General features: G+C 31.2%; 2 protein-coding genes across 7 annotated transcripts in view; one reads left to right on the forward strand and one right to left on the reverse strand.

The window, feature by feature from the left end:
- LOC127708512 (uncharacterized) overlaps positions 1–23,410 on the reverse strand; it is a 121,373-nt gene that overhangs the window by 21,352 nt on the left and 76,611 nt on the right. For all 3 annotated transcript variants that reach the window (XM_052213407.1, XM_052213405.1, XM_052213406.1), the window contains exons 26-27: positions 2,344–2,463; positions 514–589 (exon numbers count right to left, since the gene is read on the reverse strand). In XM_052213407.1, coding sequence (XP_052069367.1) covers positions 514–589; positions 2,344–2,463 — 196 coding nt within the window. The remainder of the gene's footprint in view (positions 1–513; positions 590–2,343; positions 2,464–23,410) is intronic.
- LOC127708514 (BTB/POZ domain-containing protein 17-like) lies at positions 13,539–21,596 on the forward strand. Of its 4 annotated transcripts, none has more exons than XM_052213410.1 (2): positions 13,539–13,746; positions 20,198–21,596. In XM_052213410.1, the coding sequence occupies exon 2, from the start codon at positions 20,256–20,258 to the stop codon at positions 21,525–21,527; it is 1,272 nt and encodes a 423-aa protein (XP_052069370.1). In that variant the 5' UTR covers positions 13,539–13,746; positions 20,198–20,255; the 3' UTR covers positions 21,528–21,596. The 4 variants fall into 4 exon arrangements, with proteins under 4 accessions (XP_052069370.1, XP_052069373.1, XP_052069372.1 ...); XM_052213413.1 differs by having other exon boundaries at positions 13,730–13,823; XM_052213412.1 differs by lacking the exon at positions 13,539–13,746 and adding an exon at positions 14,643–14,810.

Consider the following 23,410-nt stretch of genomic DNA (forward strand, 5'->3'; position numbering starts at 1 on the left):
CTCCCAATCATCATTTCTGTAAAGTTTCAAAAGATAAGGCTTTGTAGTTTCAGGATAGAAGAAATTTGAAAATTCACCAATCAGAACGAAAAATTTGTCTTGTGTATATTTTTAATGTTTTTCATTGAACCAACTGAGGGATTTTATAAAGACCTTACATACATAATCCATACACATTTGGTTAATGATTGCTCAGTAATTTAAGAAGATTAGAAAAGATTAAAATGAAAATTAACAGAGAAAAAACAGACTGCAGACAGACTCCAAGTGACGACAACAGCTCTAAATGGAAGGCCAGGTAAGCATAAAAGGCATTCTACACAGAGTTTACTTTGACTTTTCTTCTTGTGTCCTTTTGGTCATATAGCTCTTCAACTGTTTCAGTGCTTATATGTCCTTGGCTTTCAAATATTTGGCTTTGAGTGTAGCTGGTGAAGGTAAATCCAAATTATAGCTCATCAGACGTATGAAATTTATAATCTGTTGTTTTTATTCCTTTAACATTCATTTTACCTTAAGCTGTCTTTCCTGAAGTTTAATCTTTCTCTGAGTCATGGGATTAATTCCTGTGTTTAATTTCTTCTCTCGGCTATAAAAAGAAAATGAAATGACAAATAACGTAATAAATACTTAAATGTTGGATTTTTATTGAGGAAGTAAAAATTGAAGAAACAGCAAAACTTGTTAACTGTCAATTGTCTATTTTTAAAATGATTTTGTTTCATTAAGCTTTGTTTTATTTTAGAAAAACAATTCTTCTGAAATTGCATTTGTTATTGAAACCTTTTGACACTTCCGTGTTAATGTATGGAATGCCATAAAACACTAATAATGTATCCATTTTGTAGATATAGTGTAAATTCAGAAATTATTGCGAGTTTTTTATTAATGCCAAATAATGGGACACAGGTAGTGTCGCAATAATAAATACACACATTCTAATGTCTGATACATATATTTGTATGCTGATTTTCTTGAAATCGGATTAATTTTTCTCATAGTTTTGTCCTTTCTTCAAAAATCGCAATAATTTCTGAATTTACAATACACACTTTTCTGGTACACAGTACTCTGCATTTGTGCATTTGTATGTTTGGCTAATTTTACTTTAATACTTTATATGACATAAGTAAGTTTTACAAAAAGAAAGTCTGCTACTGAATTCATACATTTTTTGTATACTATATTAAAAACAATAATAATCAAATATTGAATCAGAGAATGCTGTCTGACTATCCTGGTTAATTGATTATAATTTTCCAGCATACTTCGAACTCTAATAAAATTGAACACTACAAGAAAGTTAGATTATTTTTGCAACATTATTGACAATACATAGATGTTTGTCAATGTCAACATATAGAACAAAATTAAAAAAGCACACTTTTTATAAGCTGATTTTTCCAAATTGCAGTTATGTTGTGCTGTTAAATTACAGTCACAGGCTAAAAATAGAGTTAAGACTCACAAACACACAATACATTCTTCATGAGTTTTGCTCATTGTTGAAGGCCATACAGTGGGTGACCTATAGTTGTTAACTACTATGTCATTGTGTCTATAGTGGAGAGTTGTGTCATTGGCAATCATACCAAATCTACTTATTTTTATATTTATATCTGTCCAAAGCCAGGAGCTTATAATCCAGCAATTGAAGGTTGTTGCTATGCACCATAGGTGTATTTTGTTTTAGAATAAATCAGGCCATTGGTTTCCTGGTTCGAATTGTTTCACATTTGTCACGACAAATAATTATTATTATCATAGCCTTTTATAGCTAACTATATGGTTTTTATAGCTACACAGGATTTTTATAGCTTTTATAACTAACTAATGAGTTTTGCTCATTGTTGAGGGCAGTAAGGTACATGTAATTGTTTGCATCTTGTCCTTTGACCTTTGGTGGAAAGTTGTCTTATTGGCAATGTACCACATCTCCTTAATTTTATAATAATCAATATCACAAAATGAGAGAGAAAAAAAAATGATTTGCTAACCCGATCTATAAAGATCACACACTAAATATTTTAACCCAGATTATCATATACAGTTACTTATTAAATAAAGATATAAAATCACAAATTAGGGGCCAGATATAAGATTTTACCTGACTTACTGTAAATTCAGAAATTATTGCTTGCATTTATTATTGCGATTTTTCAAAAATGGACAAGAATGCAATTTTAATTATTGCAATTTCAGAAAAATCTACATACAGATCTATGTTTCAGTTATCAAACTGTGAGTTTTTGTTATTGCGATACTCACATAGTTGCATGATTCGCATTAATAAAAACCTCGCAATAATTTCTGAATTTACAGTACTTCTCAATAAATACATACTTTTGAAACTGGACAGCTAAATCTTTATGATAGTTACTGGTTTCTACGTATAACTTGCTGTAAACTCCAACTGTATCTATCTGCGCTGAGAATGGCTTAAAGCACTTTACAATGAATGAACTGAAATAAATTAAAAAATACTGTTATCAATTCAAATATTGTAACTGAATTATCTCCCTTTCTACAATTGTAGAAATGAACCTTATATTCCTCATGTATTTTCATTTAACTCTCCCGATGGTTTATTTTTTTTTTGGGGGGGGGGGGGGAAGAGGAGAAAAAGGGAAGGGTTGCTAGTAATTTACATTAGGAAAGATTCATTAATAAAGGCAACAGTAGTATACCGCTTTTCAAAGTCATAAACAAATCCGGGTTACAAACTAAAACCGAGGGAAACACATCAACTATAAGAAGAAAACAATGGAACAACAGAAACACTGAACTGCTACAAAACAACTTTGTGTCCAAATTTTTAATGAAAATAAAAAAATGGGGAATGTGTCCATGGGACACAGATGATGCCCCTTCTTGCATATCACATAAAGTTACAAAGGGACATAACTGAAGAACGGTAAAAGTGACGCTACCCCAATTTGTTATTGATCTGAGTTTTGTAGTAATAAGTATTGTGTATAAGTTTCATAACATTTGGTTCAGGCAAACTTAAGTTTGAGAACGGAAACAAAAAATTCTGCATTTTTTTCCTTTTGTAAAGGGGCATAACTCTAGAACAGTAAAAATGACACCACCAAAAATCAAACTTGATCTGTATTTTGTGGTAATAAGCATTGTGTATAATTTTTATAACATTCGGTTGAGGCAAACAAAGTTGGAGAACGGAAACGAAAAATTCAGCAATTTTTCCTTTTGTAAAGGGGCATAACTCTAGAACGGTTAAAGTGACACCACCAAAATTCAAACTTGATCTGTATTTTGTGGTAATAAGCATTGTGTATAAGTTTCATAACATTTGGTTGAGGCAAACTAAAGTTTGAGAATGGAAACGAAAAATTCAGCAATTTTTCCATTTGTAAAGGAGCATAATTCTACAACGGTTTAAGTGACGCCACCAAAATTCAAATTTGATCTGTTTTTTTGTGGTAATAAGCATTGTGTAAAAGTTTCATAACATTTGGTTGAGGCAAACTAAAGTTACAAAACTGAAACGAAAAATTCAGCAATTTTTCCATTTGTAAAGGGGCATAACTCTACAACGGTTTGATCTGTGTTTTGTGGTAATAGGCATTGTGTATAAGTTTCATAACATTTGGTTGAGGCAAACTAAAGTTAGAGAACGTAAACCAACTTTGGGACGCATGGACGGATGGACGTACGGACGGACAAGGGAAAAAAACTTAATGCTCCTTCCACTACAGCGCATAAAAATAAAGTGTGCAACTGTTTTGTTTTTTTTAAATTGAATTTTTAAGAAGAATGTTGGACACACCTGAAATTATTTTACACTTGGAATGACATCTCGTACTTTTGTCATTAATTTTATGACTAATTGTCAATAACATTCATAGCTGAAAAAGGAAGAATTTGTTTAAAAATTGTAACAGACAGCTGTGTATTCATGCTATTACACTCACAGTGGTTAAATGTTTACAAATTAACAAACTTTTTAACTCCTGATTGTTTTCAATGAAGAAATTTCTATGAAAAAGAAAAGTTTTTTAGGTATTATGGGACATGCAGTAAACCATGTGACTCCATGCACATTTGTAACTGTAGAATAATATATATATAATATCAGGACACATATCTTAATTCAGACTCAACATTTCATGCTGTTTCTGATTTAATAAATTTTTTGTGTACATAAAGATGGTTTGAAATGTTCCAAATTCTGATGTCATAGTTTATCAAGTGTAATATTTTTACTCCAACACAGATAATAAACATAATGTGAAAAATAGTTAAAAAGTACCTCATATATCAATATGAATAGAAGGAGATGTGGTGTACATTCAACAATGAGACAGCAACCAAACAATTCAGAAAAACCAAAATATGATATTAAATCCAGTGGCAAGTTTAATGCATATTCAAGACAGGAACATATTAATGTGATATATACTGCAGCTGTGCTATTTGCACATTGCATTGACCATATATTCATTTGTGATATACAGTCACTGACCATATATCGTCTTGTTTATGACGTTGACAATGCGTTTCCGTAGAGTTTTATCTATGAAGTCAATAAAACATATATATTCACGGAATTTTTACGTTGTCCGCTCTTAATTAAAAAATGATAGTTTTTACACTAAAAATTTCATTTGAAACAGATGTAAGAGTTGCAGTATAATAAAGACTAACCATAGATTGTCTCGAAATACAAATTTTATTTGTACTCGGCTCAAAACAGGATAGAAATGCTCGGCACAGCCTCGCTTTCTACCTAATTCTAAGCCTTGTACAAATAAAATTAATATTTCAAGACAATGTATGGTTATTCTATATATAAATTTGAACCCTTCTATGAACTGGACCGACACCCTGAGCTGGATTTTTCAATGTGCAAGTTCACAAGGCAACAGTCCACAGAAGATATGTCCCCTTACCCTAAAGACAAATTATTCTGACTCCAGGCTGACCAGTCATTGTTCTTACTCCTAACTGCTGCATACCCAGTGGCGAAGCAGCAAATACCGATTTTTAAGACTTAGGCTTGACAAGGGAGGGCATCACACCCACAACCTCAGACTTGCACTAGCTGCAAGCAGAGTACTACACAACCACCAGAAGGCTGAGAAAAACAATAGACATCAAGGAGTTTTCAACAATGGACAGAAATTCTAAATCCCATCAAGTCTAGAAAGAGACTATCTGTCATCAACACAAAATTCCCTAAATGACAAAAAACATTAAGATAAAACTACTAACAATGTTCCTGACTTGGGACAGGACTATAAAACTATTTATGCTTCAACTAATATGCTTTTAACTTTTAATTACTACAAATTCAGAAACTATTGCATGCATTAATCATTGCAATTTTTTACAAAAAGTGAGATTAATTCTTGCATTTCAGAAAAAACTGTATACAGATATATGTATCAGATATCAAAATGGGAGTTCTTATTATTAGAAACATACCCAGTCCCATTATTTGCATTAATTAAAATCTTGCAATGGTTTCTGAATTGACAGTATTATCTCCTAAATATCAAATTTTCTTAAATTGAACAAGAAGCAAGGAGAGACATAACAAATGTACTTTTACATTCATGAAATTCTTGTAAAGTTATATTGAAAGATGAAAGTGAAAATCCCTCACAATGCCTTTATGTTTTATGTCATTCAACATAAAAAGGAAATGCTCTATTCTGTCATCTGACATAACAATATAGATAAAACTAAGATATACATACATATGTATACATATTTTCATATGATTACAACACTGACATATTCCAATGAGAGGATAAAGATGAGACAGTCAAATAAAATTTATGGTGATTTGTAAGGGGATATTGAGAAAAGGTAATGGAAAAAAAATCCACATCCATGGAAAAAGAAATCCACATCCATGGAAAATAAATCCTCATCCATGGAAAATAAATCCACATCCATGGAAAAGATGTCCACATGGAAAAGATGTCCAGTTCTATCAATGGAAAAGAAATTCTCAGCCATGGAAAAGAAATCCACATCCATGTAAAAGATATCCACATCCATGGAAAAGATGTCCACATCCATGGAAAAGATATCCACATCCATGGAAAAGAAATCCACATCTATGGAAAAAGAAATCTACATCCATGGAAAAAGAAATCCACATCCATGAAAAAAGAGATCTACATCCATGGAAAAGATGTTCACATCCATGGAAAAGAAATCCACATCCATGGAAAAGATATCAACATCCATGGAAAAGAAATCATCATCCATGGAAAAAGAAATCCACATCCATGGAAAAGATATCCAAATCAATGGAAAAGAAATTCAAATCCATGGAAAAAAATCTTCATCAATAGAAAATTCAAGCTTCTAGATTTGCTAAGAGCAATTCTTGAAATGCTGTGCAAACTGTCTTAAAATGCTTTACTTACTACAATAATGTAAAATGTGTTCCCGATTGGAATTTCTACACAAGAATTTTAAAGATAGTTTTCATGGTTCCAATTTCCTACATTGATACACCTCGATGTTTGATAGAATTTTGAAAACTCTAAATATATGCATTTATTTTTTTTCTTTTCTTGATATGATACAAACAAATTATGATATGTTGATTAAAAATATATACATTTTTTCTAAAAGAAAAACATGCTAAAGTGCAAAAACTTAAGTTTCTATCCCCTGCTCCCTGAAAAAAAATGTATTTGTATATTATTTAAAAGTATGATATTCATTTTCCCCTGGTACTCAACTGAATAGCAATACATGTATTGGTAAACTTCATTCAAGAGCAATATTCATACTCATATTGTTAATGTCCCCAATTCAACCCCTCCCTAGTGGTCTGATAGCCTTGAGAGAAAAAAAATCTTTTGATATGTACTTTTTAAGTGGATCAGTGGAAACTGAAGATAAAATCACTAACACACTTGTCTCACTTCTCTTCTACAAAATTACTTAATCTTATCAGGAAAAATATTCTCTCTGATGTTTTTCTGATACCAGGGAAAAATACTAAATCTTATTTTCATTTGAGAAAGATTTTTCTGTGTAAAAATCTCCAATAAAATGCACAAAGAATATGGAGAAATAATTAGCATTTTCATTAGGCCATAAAAAAAACAGAAATATGTACATCAGTTTTATGGGGAAAGTCATATTTCTGTTACCAGTTGTATCCCTTTTGTTGGGGCTCTTAATGGAGTACAAGTTTCTTTTTTATTTATTGATAAAATATATCAAAGTATTAGTATAAGAAAAGAAGGAAACAATCCAGACAAAAACTAAAATAAGGTGATCACAAATACACCCTTAACCACAGAAAAACTCTTTTCAAAGGTACTCTTAGCAAAACCCTAATTTCAACTGACTTAGTGACCTGCATTTTATGTTTCATTACATAGTGTTAAAATCTAAAAAGAGATTGTCAAACAAAACTTCATTATCACCTAGGGGAGAGGGAATCCAAATTTCCATGTAACTAAGGGAAGTAACTTTAGAACAATATATGTCAAAACCCTCCATATTTGAGACTGATAGAAGAACAGAAAGAGGAATGATCAGAAGACACAGGTGCAACCCTTTATACCCCCTCCCTCCTCTTAGAGACAGGGGTATTAATAAGAACAGAAGATCTGGCATATTTCTATATCATAAATATTATTGCTCTATACATTGACATTTTTTTCAATAAATATCCTGGTAAATTACATGAATCTAAGACAATTATTTTCATTTTTTTTTCTTTGTCATAGTGCATCCTATTCAAAATTCAAGTAAAATTTGTTTTTGTGTATTTTCAAGTATCCCAAATATGAATATATATATTTTGCACATTTTATTTACACCATTATAAAGCAGTGAGCATTTTATAGTACACATTTAAAACAAATTTCAGAAATGAAAAGAAATGTGTAAAATGCAATATTTTTTTTCGACGAGGTAGTTCCAATAAATAATACACACACAACTTTCAGAATTCTAATGCTGTGACAAAATTTTATGAATTTGAAATAAGCAAACTGTTCTATAATTCTGGAATGACAGAAGTGAAAAGTGTTTCAATCAGCATGACCCTTTCATCAATTTTTTTTTTTTCTTGGAAAGGATGGATTAATTGGACAATGGTAGAACACAACTCGTCTGTTGTTGACCAGCATATAAATATCCCTCAAGTCTTTATTCATATACTCTAAAATTCTGATAATAAACATCTATGACAAATATATTGCGTAACTCACAAAGCACTAAATCTGCCAATATAAATGCATTAAATTGACTATAAAATACATGTCGAATGATACAAAAACATATTTCAATTAAATAAATGTCTATGGAGGAACAGAAAAAAACTTTTAATTTACCATTTAGAGCAACTTCACGGAAAACTAAGTCCCTTTATTGGGAATATCTCTCATATACGAGCTACAGAATAATTGAGTTTGAGGCTGTTTATCCATAGGGAAACCACGCAGAAAATTCAATTCCAGCATTCCAGCAGTTCAGACAGAATTTAATTAAGTTTAAAGCATAGGAGAGTATTATTGACCAAATATGTATATATCATTATATTCAAAAGGAATCTACTGAATTTAGTTGTAAATTATGGAATAAGTTTTAATATTCTCATTAAATCAGAGTTCCTCCATGTCCAATGTCTATATACTGTAAATTCCAGAGTACTTGTCTATCAGACTGATCTGATGTCTCCTGGCCTACTCAGACATTCTGAAAACCTAGGGTAAACAATGGCACCACAAAGCCTTGTGAAATCCTACTTAAATTAATAGGCTGTTGTCTAGTATCGCAAATTACTATCTATTGTTTCAACCTCTCATTCAACCTGTGATGTCATCTACATCTCTGCATGAGAATACTGCATGTCTAGTTGGAAGAAGATTGAACAAGCTATTTAGTCTATTTGAAATTGAATTTAAGTCGTATTAAGTTGTCATGATTTGACCTGAACTCTTGACCTCTAAGAGATCTTTGAACTTGAAAAACAATAGGGCTATGATCTGTCTTCATGCAAGTTTTGATAAAATTTGCATTAGCAGTGCAGTTTGCAATGCATTAACAATGTTTTGATCCAGAAAACCAGATCCTTGATCTTCTACATCTGACAATGACCTTGACCTTTTACATCTGACATTGAAAATGAAAATTGCTATGGGCGTTCTCTTTAATGAGGTTGATATATACCAAGTCTCATGAACTTGCTCCAGCAGTTTAGTCTGTATCACATTGACAAAGCTTTGACAAAGATCCTTGACCTCAGCTGCACTCAGCTGATCTTGAATGTATTATGTATACCAAGTTTGATGGAGTTCCTTAAATGATTTTGTCTGTAATGCATTTAGAAGGTTTTGACCTACACATGTTGTTGTTACATGTGAACCACTAACTGACTGACACACACTCTAAGGACAGACAGTTCAAATAGTATCACCTTTCTTCAGTTTGTTCCATGAGGACAAAAAAATACAGAACTTAACTGCTGAATATAAAAATAAGAAGATGTGGTATGAATGCCAATGAGACAATTCTCGACCAGAGACCAAATGACATACAAGTGTACAACTATAGGTCACTGTACAGCCCTCAACAATGAGCAAAGCCCATACTGCATAGTCAGCTATAAAAGGCCATGAAATGACAAATGTAAAACAATTCAAACAAGAAAACTAACAGCCTCATATATGTACAAAACAATGAACGTAAAACAAACATGATAAACAGCAACAATTGACAACTTATATCCTAACTTCTAAAAGGAACCTGATGTATCTTATACCTAGTTAGTCCTATTTAGAATGATCATATGTAGATATTATTCAAAGAGGTAAACAGTATATGTCATCATTTTTCAGACCTAACAAATGAGACAAAATTTATATGATTATTCACTAATGAAAATCTTTCTGTTCTGAAATATTTAGGTAATTATATTAATTAATGTCTAGATGTTAGACAAAAAGTTAATTAGTATACAGCTACAATGGTTATTGTAACTCTTTTTATGATTCTGGTCCTGACTTGAATACAACTCATGTGATTTATATGATATATAAAAATATATGAACAGTTTGTATATCTTCTCATCGTGTAAATGTGTTAATGAATCATATTGTAATGTCTGATAATGCACCCATCAAGGGCCCTTAATTGGAATACATGTACAAAAATATATCTATGATTTATAGTATCACACATTGTATGACATCTAATTGTAGGTCACTTAATATTTTACAGCTAACGCATTTGTCAGTGAACTGTTTATTATAAGGTCAATGTGACCTGCTTTAAGAAGGAAGCTGTTAGACTCTAATATATTGTATTCTAACACTGTGTTACATGAGAGTCAGCGAAAACTTTATTATATTAAATCAATGTGACCTTCTTTTAGAGGAAGCTGTCAGACTCTTGCATATTTTAATCTAACACAATGCTACATGAAAATGTCAGTAAACCTGTTATTATAAGTCAATGTCACCTGCTTTAAAGAGAAGCTGTCAAACTCTCTTATATTGTATTCTAACACAATGTTACATGAGAATGTCAGTAAACCTGTTATTACAAGTCAATGTCATCTGCTTTAAAGAGAAGCTGTCAGACTCTCTTATATTGTATTCTAACACAATGTTACATGAGAATGTCAGTAAACCTGTTATTATAAGTCAATGTCATCTGCTTTAAAGAGAAGCTGTCAGACTCTCTTATATTGTATTCTAACACAATGTTACATGAGAATATCAGTAAACCTGTTATTATAAGTCAATGTGACCTGCTTTAAAGAGAAGCTGTCAGACTCTCTTATATTGTATTTTAACACAATGTTACACGAGAATGTCAGTAAACCTGTTATCATAAGTCAATGTGGCCTGCTTTAAAGAGAAGCTGTCAGACTCTCTTATATTGTATTATAACACTATGTTACATGAGAATGTCAGTAAATCTGTTATTATAGGTCAATGTCACCTGCTTTAAAGAGAAGCTGTCAGACTCTCATATATTGTATTCTAACACAATGTTACATGAGAATGTCAGTTAACCTGTTATCATAAGTCAATGTGACCTGCTTTAAAGAGAAGCTGTCAGACTCTCGTATATTGTATTCTAACACAATGTTACATCAGAGAATGTCGATAAACCTGTAATTATTAGTCAATGTGACCTGCTTTGAAGAGAAGCTGTCAGACTCTCTTATATAGTGTTTTAACACAATTTTACATCAGAGAATGTTAGTAAACCTGTTATTATAAGTCAATGTCACCTGCTTTAAAGAGAAGCTGTCAGACTCTCGTATATTGTATTCTAACACAATGTTACATGAGAATTTCAGTAAATCTTTTATTATAAGTCAATGTGACCTGCTTTAAAGAGAAGCTATCAGATTCTCTTATATTGTATTCTAACACAATGTTACATGAGAATTTCAGTAAACCTGTTATTATAAGTCAATGTGACCTGCTTTAAAGAGAAGCTGTCAGACTCTCTTATATTGTATTCTAACACAATGTTACATGAGAATGTCAGTAAACCTGTTATGATAAGTCAATGTGACCTGCTTTAAAGAGAAGCTGTATTGTATTTGAACATAATGCTACATGAGAATGTCAGTAAACCTGTTATTATAAGTCAATGTCACCTGCTTTAAAGAGAAGCTGTCAGACTCTCCTATATTGTACTCTTAACACTATGTTACATGAGAGTTAGTGAATCCTTTATTATATCAAATTAATGTGATCTACTTTAATAAGAAGCTGTCAGGCTCTGCTATATTGTATTCTAACACTATGTTACATGAGAGTTAGTGAGTCCTTTATCATAAGTCAATGTGACCTACTTTAAGGAGAAGCTGTAAGACTCTCCAATATTGTATTTTAACACTATATTGTGTGAGAAAGTCAATGATCCTTTATTTTAAGTGACATTCTTTAATTATATATAAGAACAAGCTGTCAGACTCTCCTATATTGTATTCTTACACTATGTTACATTAGAATGTCAGTAAAGCCTTTTATCAGAAGTCAATACGACCTACTTTAAGGAGAAGCTGTCAGACTCTCCTATATTCTATTCTAAATAAACAGCTGCGCCATGAGCTCATGATACGCCTGTCGTCTTGTGTGTGAATTTTTATGCAATAATCATAAATAGTTTCTGACATACGGCGCGACATGCGAAAACCCCCCCTTTTTTTTACAAAAAACTCAATATCTCTAAAATAAAATTTTGAATCAAAACCAAAAAGTATACAGATCTTTAGATTAATATAACTAAGAAGTGTGTAAAATTTTAAGCAATAATCATAAATCGTTTTTGAGTTACGGCGCGACATGTGAAAAACCCCTCCCCCTTTTTTTACAAAATACTCAATAACTCAAAAATAAAGTTTTGAATCATCACCAAAAAATATACAGATCTTAAGATTAATATAACTAAGAAGTGTGTAAAGTTTTAAGTAATAATCATTAATTTTTTTTTGAGATACAGCGCGACATGTGAAAAAAAACACACACCTGTTTTAGTTACTAAGTCCTGTAACTCAAAAAGTTTTAATCTTATTTTCACCAAAAAGTATACAGATCGTTTGACTATCATAAGAAACAACTATGTTAAGTTTCATGAAATTTGGATAAGTCATTCTCAGTACATGTTTATGCCGGACAGACAACATTTGTATACCATAATACGTCCCGTCAAAATTTTGACGGGTGTATAATAAAAATAAGAAGATGTGGTATGATTTTCAATGAAAGAGAATGTGATCAAATAATGAAGAAGTTGACAACTATAGGTAACCGTACAGCCTTCCACAATGAGCAAAACCCATACCACATAGTTAGCTATAATTTAAGTCAATTTGACCAACTTTAAGGAGAAAGCTGTCACTCTCCTATATTGTATCATAACACTTGTATTCTCTCACAATGTTACGTGATGTAAGGTACTTAAGTACTTCAAGGGATACTAAGAAAGTGTAACAAAGGTTTAACTGTATATGTAATACATCATCCTTGCAACTTCATTCTGTTTATCATGCTTGTCGAGGGACCTCCTGTCTTTCTTAACAAAGTTTCATATTATTAAAAATCTTGTTACACCCATGTAATAAGATTATTTGATGAACTAAAAAACCCTTTAAATGATAACAAACTTGTTAATATTAACCAAGAAAACATTTATTCTCTTGTAAGAAGATAAATCTATAAGCTGAATAATCTAGGAAGAAAAAAAATTTCTTCAGTTTCTGATCATGAAAAATCACAGTTGATAAAATTTCAGAAATGTTACCTAATAATAAATGTTACTTAGTAAATCTAAACAGGCATCAAAATATTTCAAACATAAATTTAAACCGCAAATAAATTTATCAAAATAAAATCAATCACTGTCAATAAAAATCCTCTTATATTTCAAATTGTTTTTTTTTTTAAATTGAGGAAAATGATGTAGATAACTCCCAATCATTGGCTTACAAAGATCAAGGAAAGAGAATTTAAACTCCACCCACCTGTCATCACATTTCACGTCAATTTCACCGACAGGTACATGTTTTTCATGCTTATTATATCATACTTTATATTGTACCGGATGTGTATCTACAAACATAAGTTTTTGTACAATCTGATAGATACCTACTGTTCTAGCACATAAACCCAGGGTGATATTGACATAACCCTACCCACTCAGAATCATAAGATAGTTGAATGCATGAGTATTCTAACTTCACCTGGAATATATACTAAAGTGGCACATTTAAGCCACAAGGTAAGTTTATCATCAATGTTGGTCATTGTTTTGTTATCATGGACATAAGCTGCAAGTGGCATTTAAGCCACATAAAGGTAAGTTCATTGACCGAGGATATACTAGTAACTGCTGAATTAATCTACATCTACAGTCAAATTGTTATAAGTTTAGATTTGCTTTAAGACTTTACATACCAGCAAATGTATATACATGCTTTCAAAAAAACTTTGCTTTACACATCAAAGAGTAGAAAAATGGTGAAGGTCAAATAATATACTTAGTTATCATTCAAAAAAAAAGAAGAAAAGGAGTGCAATTTGGAAGGGGTGAGAAGGAAGGGGTAACTGTTATTTCAACATATTTTTCGGTATTATAACTAAGAACTGTTTTGTTTTAATTTATTGTTATAACGACTCCATATATAGGTTATCATTATCTAACTTGTCTGAACAGCTGACAAAACACTATAAAATCAACAATTACACTTAAACATGGTTCAACTTTCTACCATAATTTAACTTTCACTTTCAATTAAAAACCAAAACTTCGTTAATTTTTTTAAATAATTTTTTTTCAATTGAATCCTTATCTTCTGACGAAATGTACATAATGGTATTCCTTCTTTTTCTTAAATCAATCCTTCATTCCATTTTCCTTTATATTCTTTTCTCAATAAATATTAACTTTTGTGTCCACCAATATAACACTATGAATTTTTCTCCATCTTAAATTAATTGACTTTTACTATCATATTCCTACAGGCATTAATAGTCATACCATAATTAACCTTCAATGATATTGTCCAGTCTAGCACCGAGCCACTCTGGAGCCACAGGGGTGGCATGCTGGCTACAGGTTTAAGATATCACAGATTACACACAATAGTAGTAAACAGTAAACACTAAGGACGACAGTATCTACACCATTAGTAGATAAAAACTTTGATACTTGACAAACAGTGTTTGTTTATACAGTAAATCTCTCTCGGCAAGGAAAGTCTATTAGTGCTCATATGCTAAATAGTTCTAGGGTGATATTTATGGCTGAATTAGAACATTTGATTTATATACGATGGCTATAAGGTAAGACAATGAGATTTTCATTATATTGGAATAAGAAATTAGCTTATTAAAGTTAAAATGGGCCTAGACAAAGAGATTATTCATATTAAGCATTAACTAAATGTAAGTATTTTTTTCATAATACTATTTTTCTGCAAAAGTTTGATTTATTGTCAAACATAATTTTAAGACATAAAACTTGTCAGAAAAAAATTAAATAGGTCATTTTTTTAAAGCTTAGAAATGTGAGAAACTACAGGTTTATCAGCATGATACATTTTTACAAGTGTAAACAACTTCTAAGGGATTAAACATTTTCATATGTGCATTTCCAACTATGCAATACATTTTGAGAATTTTTTCCCTAATATTTTTCAAAATTATGTAGCATTGTTGTTTATATTTGATATCATATAGTAATGACAATTAAGGCAATTAAAATGCATAATTAACATAATAATCTGCATGTCAAACTTTTTATCAGTTTTTTTTTTTTTTTATCAGCCTATCAAATTCGTATCCAATTCACTTTACAATTACTTTCCTTTGTTTTTTTCCAAATCAAAAAATGTCACTATTCAATTTTTAAGTGAAATTATTATGGGAAAACTCACATACTTTTTCATGACTTTTGACAGCTGATCGAGTTAACAAGCATTTTAGTTTTAATTATTTCAATAGCTAGATTCTCTGACGCCAACATTTTAAGTGTTCAATAGTTTTCCACATCTACTAAAATGAAAAATATATTCATTAACGAAATATCATTTTACGTTGAATTGTGTCAGCGCGTCAATCGTACAAAGAAATTAAGGTGATTATCAGTAGGGTTTTGTTAAAAAGAAATTTGAGGATTGGCCAGCCATTAAGCCAATCTTCGTTAATGACAATTAAAAAATTCTTACAGGTAAAAATCTCTACATGACTCAGAGACATGTACATCTTTGATTTTTCAAATAACAAATGCATATTCATTCAAAATGTTATGAAATAAGTATACAAAATTTATTTGCATGATAGGAAACAAAGACCAAATAAGCTATTAATGTCATAATCGTACAAAATCTGCTTCCCCCTGAAGGATTTTACCTGTAAGAACCTAGAAGTGATTAGCCATAAGGCAATAAATTTGGAGACACAGTTCTGAATAAACTATGCTTGGCTAGGCCTATAAACAACATACAAATCGGGTTAACTCAGGACAAAAGGAAGAATATTGGACAAAGTGGTGGATATTTACTCCCAAAATATTATATAAAGTGTGTTTAATTTTCTTTTTCTAAATGGAAACATGATTAGTTCCTAATCGGGTAGAATGCAGGTAAGAGGAATTAGTCATCTAACCTTAATAATAAAATAGTTATTTATCTTTTTACTTTTGAGACTCCACTTTATCAGTATTATCATCTAAATCTATGTTTGTTCAAACTCGTAGAAGATTAAACTGTTTTTCTTTTCAATAATTTGGGAATTCAACTTAAATCAATGAGGCTGGCTGAGTTTATAGTTTTTCAAGTAGCTTGCTTACAGTTTTAAAGTACCTTGATAAAAACTGCAACTGTGGAATTGAATGAATGGAGTTCAAAGGTGAAAAACACTTAACTAAATGTATGTATTTATTTTTACCTTTTTTTCTGCTTTGAGAAAACCAGCAGTTGTTGTAAGTATAAGATTAATCTGAGTAAATTCTGAAATTTTTTCTTCTTATTTTGGGACAAAAAGAGAAATCTGATTTTAAAAAGATTTTTTACCTTGTAGAAAGATTTGAAATATGTTTTATGCCTTTTTTGTTTGAACATCACAAAAACAGAGATCTACCATGATAAAGCAAAAAATGTTGCTTTCAGTGTACACTAAGCCAACAAAATGCCAGAAATCCTCTTAAATTTACAAACATAACATTTGTATAAAGTATTTAATCTATTGTTTTCTATTTCAAAATGTTGACTTATTGCCTCAACAGACTTTAATATCTATGAAAACATTGACATATGGGAAAATATTAAATCAAGTCTAAGGTGATCCAGTTTTATGAAAACATCTTTTTATTTTTAATATTTTTAATGTTATATTATGCTTGACACCTTTATAACCAAAATCTGACCTAAAATTTTCATCAAGCTACATTAAATGCTTTTAACTTCCTACTCTCTTATACACTTCCAAAAATTTTGAAAAAGATATTTCTCGTTTTTATTGTGATGTTGGGTTGATGTATACCAACATCTTCTTTAACTCATAAAGAAACATAGACAAAGCCCTTCCTTTTGTAAAATGACATCTCCTCCTGTAGTAAAATCACCACTTTAATTTAACCTCAAACCCTCTATCATAATCAACCTTGTCTAAAACAATCTCTCCCCAAAAACCACAATTTCCTTAAACAAACTCTCTAAAACAACCACAATTTTCCTAAATATTGATATTAAGCTCTTAAGTAAATAAATTTATTTTTAATCACATGACTCAATTTTAAACTTTATCTCAACAGCAAATTATAGATATTGAAAGACAGACATACTGGCTGGAGTCAGTTGTCACTGATTTGATTTATCTTTGTCAATATTTATACAAAGACCCTTTGGCTATAACATATTATTGTCTTTAATTTTACCTATCATAACAAACTCTGTCTGGTGTACATACTTAATAAAGAAGGGTGAGTTTCTTAAAATATGTGGTGAATAGTAAGAAAGAGGTCAATTAAAAAGGTCATGTCAAAAAATGGAAAAAGTAGGATTGGGGTGAGGATTGGTGTAGGCTTGGACAACCACACTCCCTTTCGTAGACAAAATTTCTGAAAAATCTATGTTCAGTTATAATGCTTATGGCACCATGAGCTCTTTAATCAATGGGCTTAGGTGAAAGCTATATAAAGTTAGAAGACTATATTAGTAATAATTAAAAAACATGTAGTAGGGATTATTTTTTAAACAGGGGGGGGGGGGGGCCTCATAACATTTTTTTTTTAATTTTGTATTGTTGGGTATCATTTTCTCTTTGATGTATAACTCACATTTTCTCTTATTTACATCTTAATAAATCTAAATTTTAGATATGTCATGAAAGACATAAATTTCTTAACAAAGTATTGATTTAACAAAAACTTGGAATGCAACCCCATTAGCTAGCTCACAAACCTAATGATGACTTCCTGGAGATATTGCTGAGAATGAAATATTCTTGCATTAAACAGACTATTATCACAAATTAAAGAAATCAACTGATTAATATCTTTCCTGATAGGGGGCCACAGTGTGTTATAAAGTATCTGGTGCCAAACAGATCTGGAGCACTGATTCTATAATAATGATAAAGTGGCCAAATTTTACAACTTCATGACTTGGTTTGATAAGCTATTTTTAGAATTGATGATCTCTAGGTTATATTACAATTTATTTTTTTAATAATTATGCTCGATATAATTTGGGTGATGTGGTGCTTAATATTTGTTAAGTCCTTCTCACATTTCTGAATAATAACATAAGAATACAATTTTGAGGGAGGAAAAAGGAATTTTAAACTTTTATAAGATGTCCTTCATGGATCACAGTGGATAATGTGGATTCAATATTATTTGTGGAGTTCGTGGGTTAAGGTTAACCGATAATTTAAATGTTCAACAAAGTACAAATCTTCTATTGACTTATATATGTGAACTTTGGCCAAACCACAAATTTAAATATCCAATAGAATACAACTTTTTTTTTTCAATCCACGAAAAATTGGTACCCAGGAAAATAAATGTATCCCCAGTAATTGATTGTCTGAACCATTACTGTATGATATGAGGGTCCATTAGTAAAAGAAATCTATTCTGGTCTCTAAGTGCAGGACTTCCAAAATATGACAAAAGATGAGGTGTCAATAAGATAATTACAAGTAAGATGAGATCACAATGAGACTGTTACCAAATGTAGTGTGATCAATATCAGTGCAATGGCTGGGGCCTGCTTTTAACTATATGCTGAACTGTAGCTCTTATGGTCTTAATGACATTCTTTGACAATTTGCTGACCATAGATCTATGCAAATTGTCAAAAATATCACAAGGACAATAAGAGCTACAGTTCCACAACTAGTCTTGAATTTGCAGTGAGGTAAGAGTTTTTGCTCTAAGTTGAAGATTTCACTTTAAATTTGAGATGAAGACCAGCAATAGTTAAAGAGTTTTATATTTTCACTTAAGGACCTACTTTTTACTTAAGTCTAGTCTCAGGCTTAGGGCTAGTGGCTACAGGTGGAGACAGCAATGAGTCAGATACCTACCAATAAAACCTTGGAAAAAAATTTAGTAGTAAAAATTAAACAATTATATTCTTCTATAATAGTTCTTAAATTCTTTGAACATCTAAAGAAATTAAAATTAGAGATTTCTAAATGTGTTTTTTTTTTATTACAATTTGTTTAATCAAAATAGCAATTACAGAAATTTTCATTGACATGTATTGCTCTTGGATATAATTTCAAATGGCGTCATTTTAATTCTCACTTCAAATAAATAACCCCCTTTGACACTTAATCAAATTGATGAAACTTCATTATTCACAAAAATTGAACTTTTATCAAATAAATTATCTTACAAAACCTTACATCACCAATTTTCAAATTGTTATTAGATGTAAATAACAAAATGGCCATAGGAAAAATCCATTAATGTACATTAGCGGTGTGCCAGCAATACTAGACTGACAGACTGGCCGACACCCCCTCAAGCAAGATCAGAAGTTTCACACCTCTACTATCTATCAAGTATATCATCAATGCAGTATTTATTATTTACAACTTCCTACCAATCGTAAATCACAATCTTTATTGAGATGTAAGTTTCTCTGACAAATATAAGTACAAGGTAAATGATATGTGTATTATTACAAATTATTGCATATTCTGAAGAAATTTGACATAATTTTATTATTCAAACCTGAAGTAGGGTGTTAGTTTTATGTAATATTTAGAATTATTTCATATCTTATCTCATGAATTTAATGTTATCAGATAGAAATCTACATCTTTTTTCCTAGGGTAAATTTTCTATGTTCTGAAGACATAAAAACAGTCAATTTATTCATATTACATGTATTTTCTAAACAAGAAACATTTATTAAGTCGGAAATCAAAATTGGTTAGTAAGATAAAAAGATGCTCTTCTTCATATTAATGTAAATATTTAGTGTTTTCAAACACAAAATTACACGGATTAAGAATATTTTAACATGTTACACAGAGATATGCTGTTGTCTTTGGGGTAAAAAAAACCATTTTGATGCATACAACTTAGATACACCAAGGATTTAAATAGTAACACTAAACAAAGCCTTGGATACACTTTAATATTATGTTACACAAAGTATTGATTTGGATTTTTCGGGAATTCGCCAACCATAATTTCTCTCGTTTTTTTCCAGATTACCAAAGGACCATCTAAAGACCATCTTGAAGTAATGTAAAGTAATACAATGAAGAATGAAAAGATTCAGTCCAAGTGGTCAGCATTATCCTGATCCTTCCAAACCTCCGGAAAATTACGCTCCTGACGAACCAATTTATGGAAATGCCGAAGATGGATGCAAAAAGGTCAAGACAACTCAGTCATTTGAATCGCTGTTTGATAATGAAACACTCAGTGACATCATTATCGACATTAATGATGGTCAATTTGTTTTCAATGGACATAAGATGATTATAAGCATGAAGAGTGCTGTCCTCGCTTCAATGCTAAATGACACAACTTTGAGTGAGGACCGTGAAATATTGCATTTACACGAGCTGCCAGAATGTAGTCAGGTGTTCAGTCGATTTTTGTTTTTTATTTACAGTGGTGCAGTTTGGTTACATCGGGAATATGTGCTAGAACTTCATAAGCTTGCCGAAAAATACATGGTAAAAGCCTTATCGCAGCATTGCGAGAGTTACATTTTGCAAATATTGCACAAAACTTTAGTGGAACATGATAGTTCTAGAGGGTTTCCGATTGATGTGATATGTGATATATACGAGTCTGATTCTTTCTGTGGAGAAATACATATGCTATCATTTCAAATTCTTTGTGCCAAGTATAAGGAACTTGTGACGAGTGACAGGTGGCAAAAATGCAGCTCTCATCTCGTTTGTGATCTTATGAAAAGTGATAACTGTCGTGCAGAAGAAAACATTATTCTGACGTCTGCTACAGACTGGATGAAAAAGAACAGCATAAGTGAAAAAAATCTCATTGAGGATATTCTAGTCAATATTCGATATCCCTTTCTTCATCGGAGGGTACTTTATCATTTACAGAAGAATGAAGCTTTCAAAAACTTCCCACAAGTCCAAAAAGATTTGGACACTGCCATAAAATATCATTGCTTCAAAGAATTACCGGAAGCAAAGAACGACTTTATTGGCATACAATACAAACCTAGACATTATCAAAGTGTGTCTTATAGTGCTACAAATAATTGCTCAAATACGTCAAAAAGAAACTCAATAAATATGCCAAACTGTGTTCAAAATAATCATGTGACCTTCATTCAAAATGATTTGGTTCGTTCAACTGTTCATTCTGTTAGTCCATCAAATTTTACCCAGACTATTTCATCTGATAACAGTACAAGTGAAATCGGAGAAAACACCATACTTTATAGAACAAATGACACAGGAATCAATTTAACTGACACCATACCCTGGCGACCACCGCGGTTTAATGGAACATTTAATGGCAATAGTAGTCCGGGTGTTCGAAACACCCCGCAGTGACTATATACGATGGTAAAATGTCTTTTTTGTTGTTGTTTTCAAATTAAAAAGGAAAATTTTATATAAAAATGCCTTTTGAAAATTATTTTTGTAATATGAACCAGAGAAATGGATTGATATAAAATATCCTCATTTATTAAATTGGTAATAACCTGGTATATGAGAACTGCAATTCATTTCACAATCATAATTGTCAAATTTTATAGGCAATTATTATACAAAAACACTTCTGTTAGGATGGAAATACAATATGCAACATCAGAAATGACATGCATTTCACAAAAGAGGCTATAAATTGGTGTGATAGTTAGAAAATCAGATAATAATATTTAAATACATCTTATCAAAGCACTTTCAATACAAAGGAAGACCTCAGTGGCTGAGTGGTCAAGGCAGTTGGTCTTGTTAATATTTCAGCCTATGTTTATAGATATAAGAAGATGTGGTATGAGTGCCAATGAGACAACCCTCCATCCAAGTCAAAATTTATAAAAGTAAACCATTATAGGTCAAAGTACGGTCTTCAACACGGAGCCTTGGCTCACACCGAACAGCAAGCTATAAAGGGCCCCAAAAATTACTAGTGTAAAACCATTCAAACGGGAAAACCAACGGTCTAATCTATATAAAAAACGAGAAACACTTATGAACCACATCAACATACGACAACTACTGAACATCAGATTTACCTATTTATAGATCAATTCTGACATGCCTTATCTAACAATAAGTATGACTGCAAATGAGATAACTATCAACCACAGTCCAAATGACTATAGGTCACTCTAAGGCCTTCAACAATAAGAAAAACTGATATTGTATATTCAGCTATAATAGGCCCTCATATGCGGATCCAAGTTTCTTAAAAAAATGGGGGCCCACTAACAAGGAAATGTTTGAAGTGGGACTACTAAAAGATCTATGCATTAACCATATAAGTAGCTCCACAAAGGGCCTAAAGAGGGCTCAGGCCCTCAAGTCCCCCTTTAAATTCGCCTCTGGCCCAAACATAAAAAAATGTGAAACAATTCAAACAAGAAAACCAACAGACTGTTTTAGTTCATTGAATACCCAAAGTCTAATATTTTAGATACATGTATGTCAGCAATGGAGAAAACTTTTTCATATTAACTAGACAATGTTTTCAATGTTTTAAAAAAACCAATGAGATGTTATATTTCAAAGTACTATTTACAACTTAAAATTTCATTATTTCTTTCGTCAACAGGCAAAAAAATCTAACATTATTTGACCTTGTTCCCGTTTCTGACTAATATACATGATTGCCAAACATAGCAATGACTATGATTATCACTCAGTATCTCAACGTAAATGTATTTTGCAACGGTTTGTTATATTTCATTCCATGCATTACACCTTCATTACAACAGAATTAATTTCGTGTAATTACAAGTTACACCGTTTTGTGACAGTTCTGAGCCATTTATCTGTCAGGCCAACAAATGTATACAGATCTAGGAGGAACTAGTTTCCAGATGTTCGTTTTTTCATAACAATGCAGCATTATATCATATGTTTGCAAAATTACATATTCATAACTGCAGATTTCTTTTATGTTGATATAATTGAATATTATACCAATAATTTAATGGATTAAAGATCCTTTTGCATTTTCAAATGTTTGTCTTGAATGATAAATATGTTTTCTTAACGTAATTTTAACACCACATTTGTCTGTCTTCTTTTTCTTTATTTTGATGAGGAAAAAAGGAGCACACAATAAAAAAATCAACCCCTCACAGGAAAATTAAATGAAATGCATCAAACAAAAATATGTTATAAATTCATAATACGATTGATTGATTGATCGTTGGTGTTCAGCACCACTTTCAGCACTCATGGCCAGTTTTTATTGGTGGAGG

This window comes from Mytilus californianus, unplaced genomic scaffold (genome assembly GCF_021869535.1).
Source record: "Mytilus californianus isolate M0D057914Y unplaced genomic scaffold, xbMytCali1.0.p SCAF_7, whole genome shotgun sequence".
In the NCBI taxonomy this organism is placed as follows: domain Eukaryota; kingdom Metazoa; phylum Mollusca; class Bivalvia; order Mytilida; family Mytilidae; genus Mytilus; species Mytilus californianus.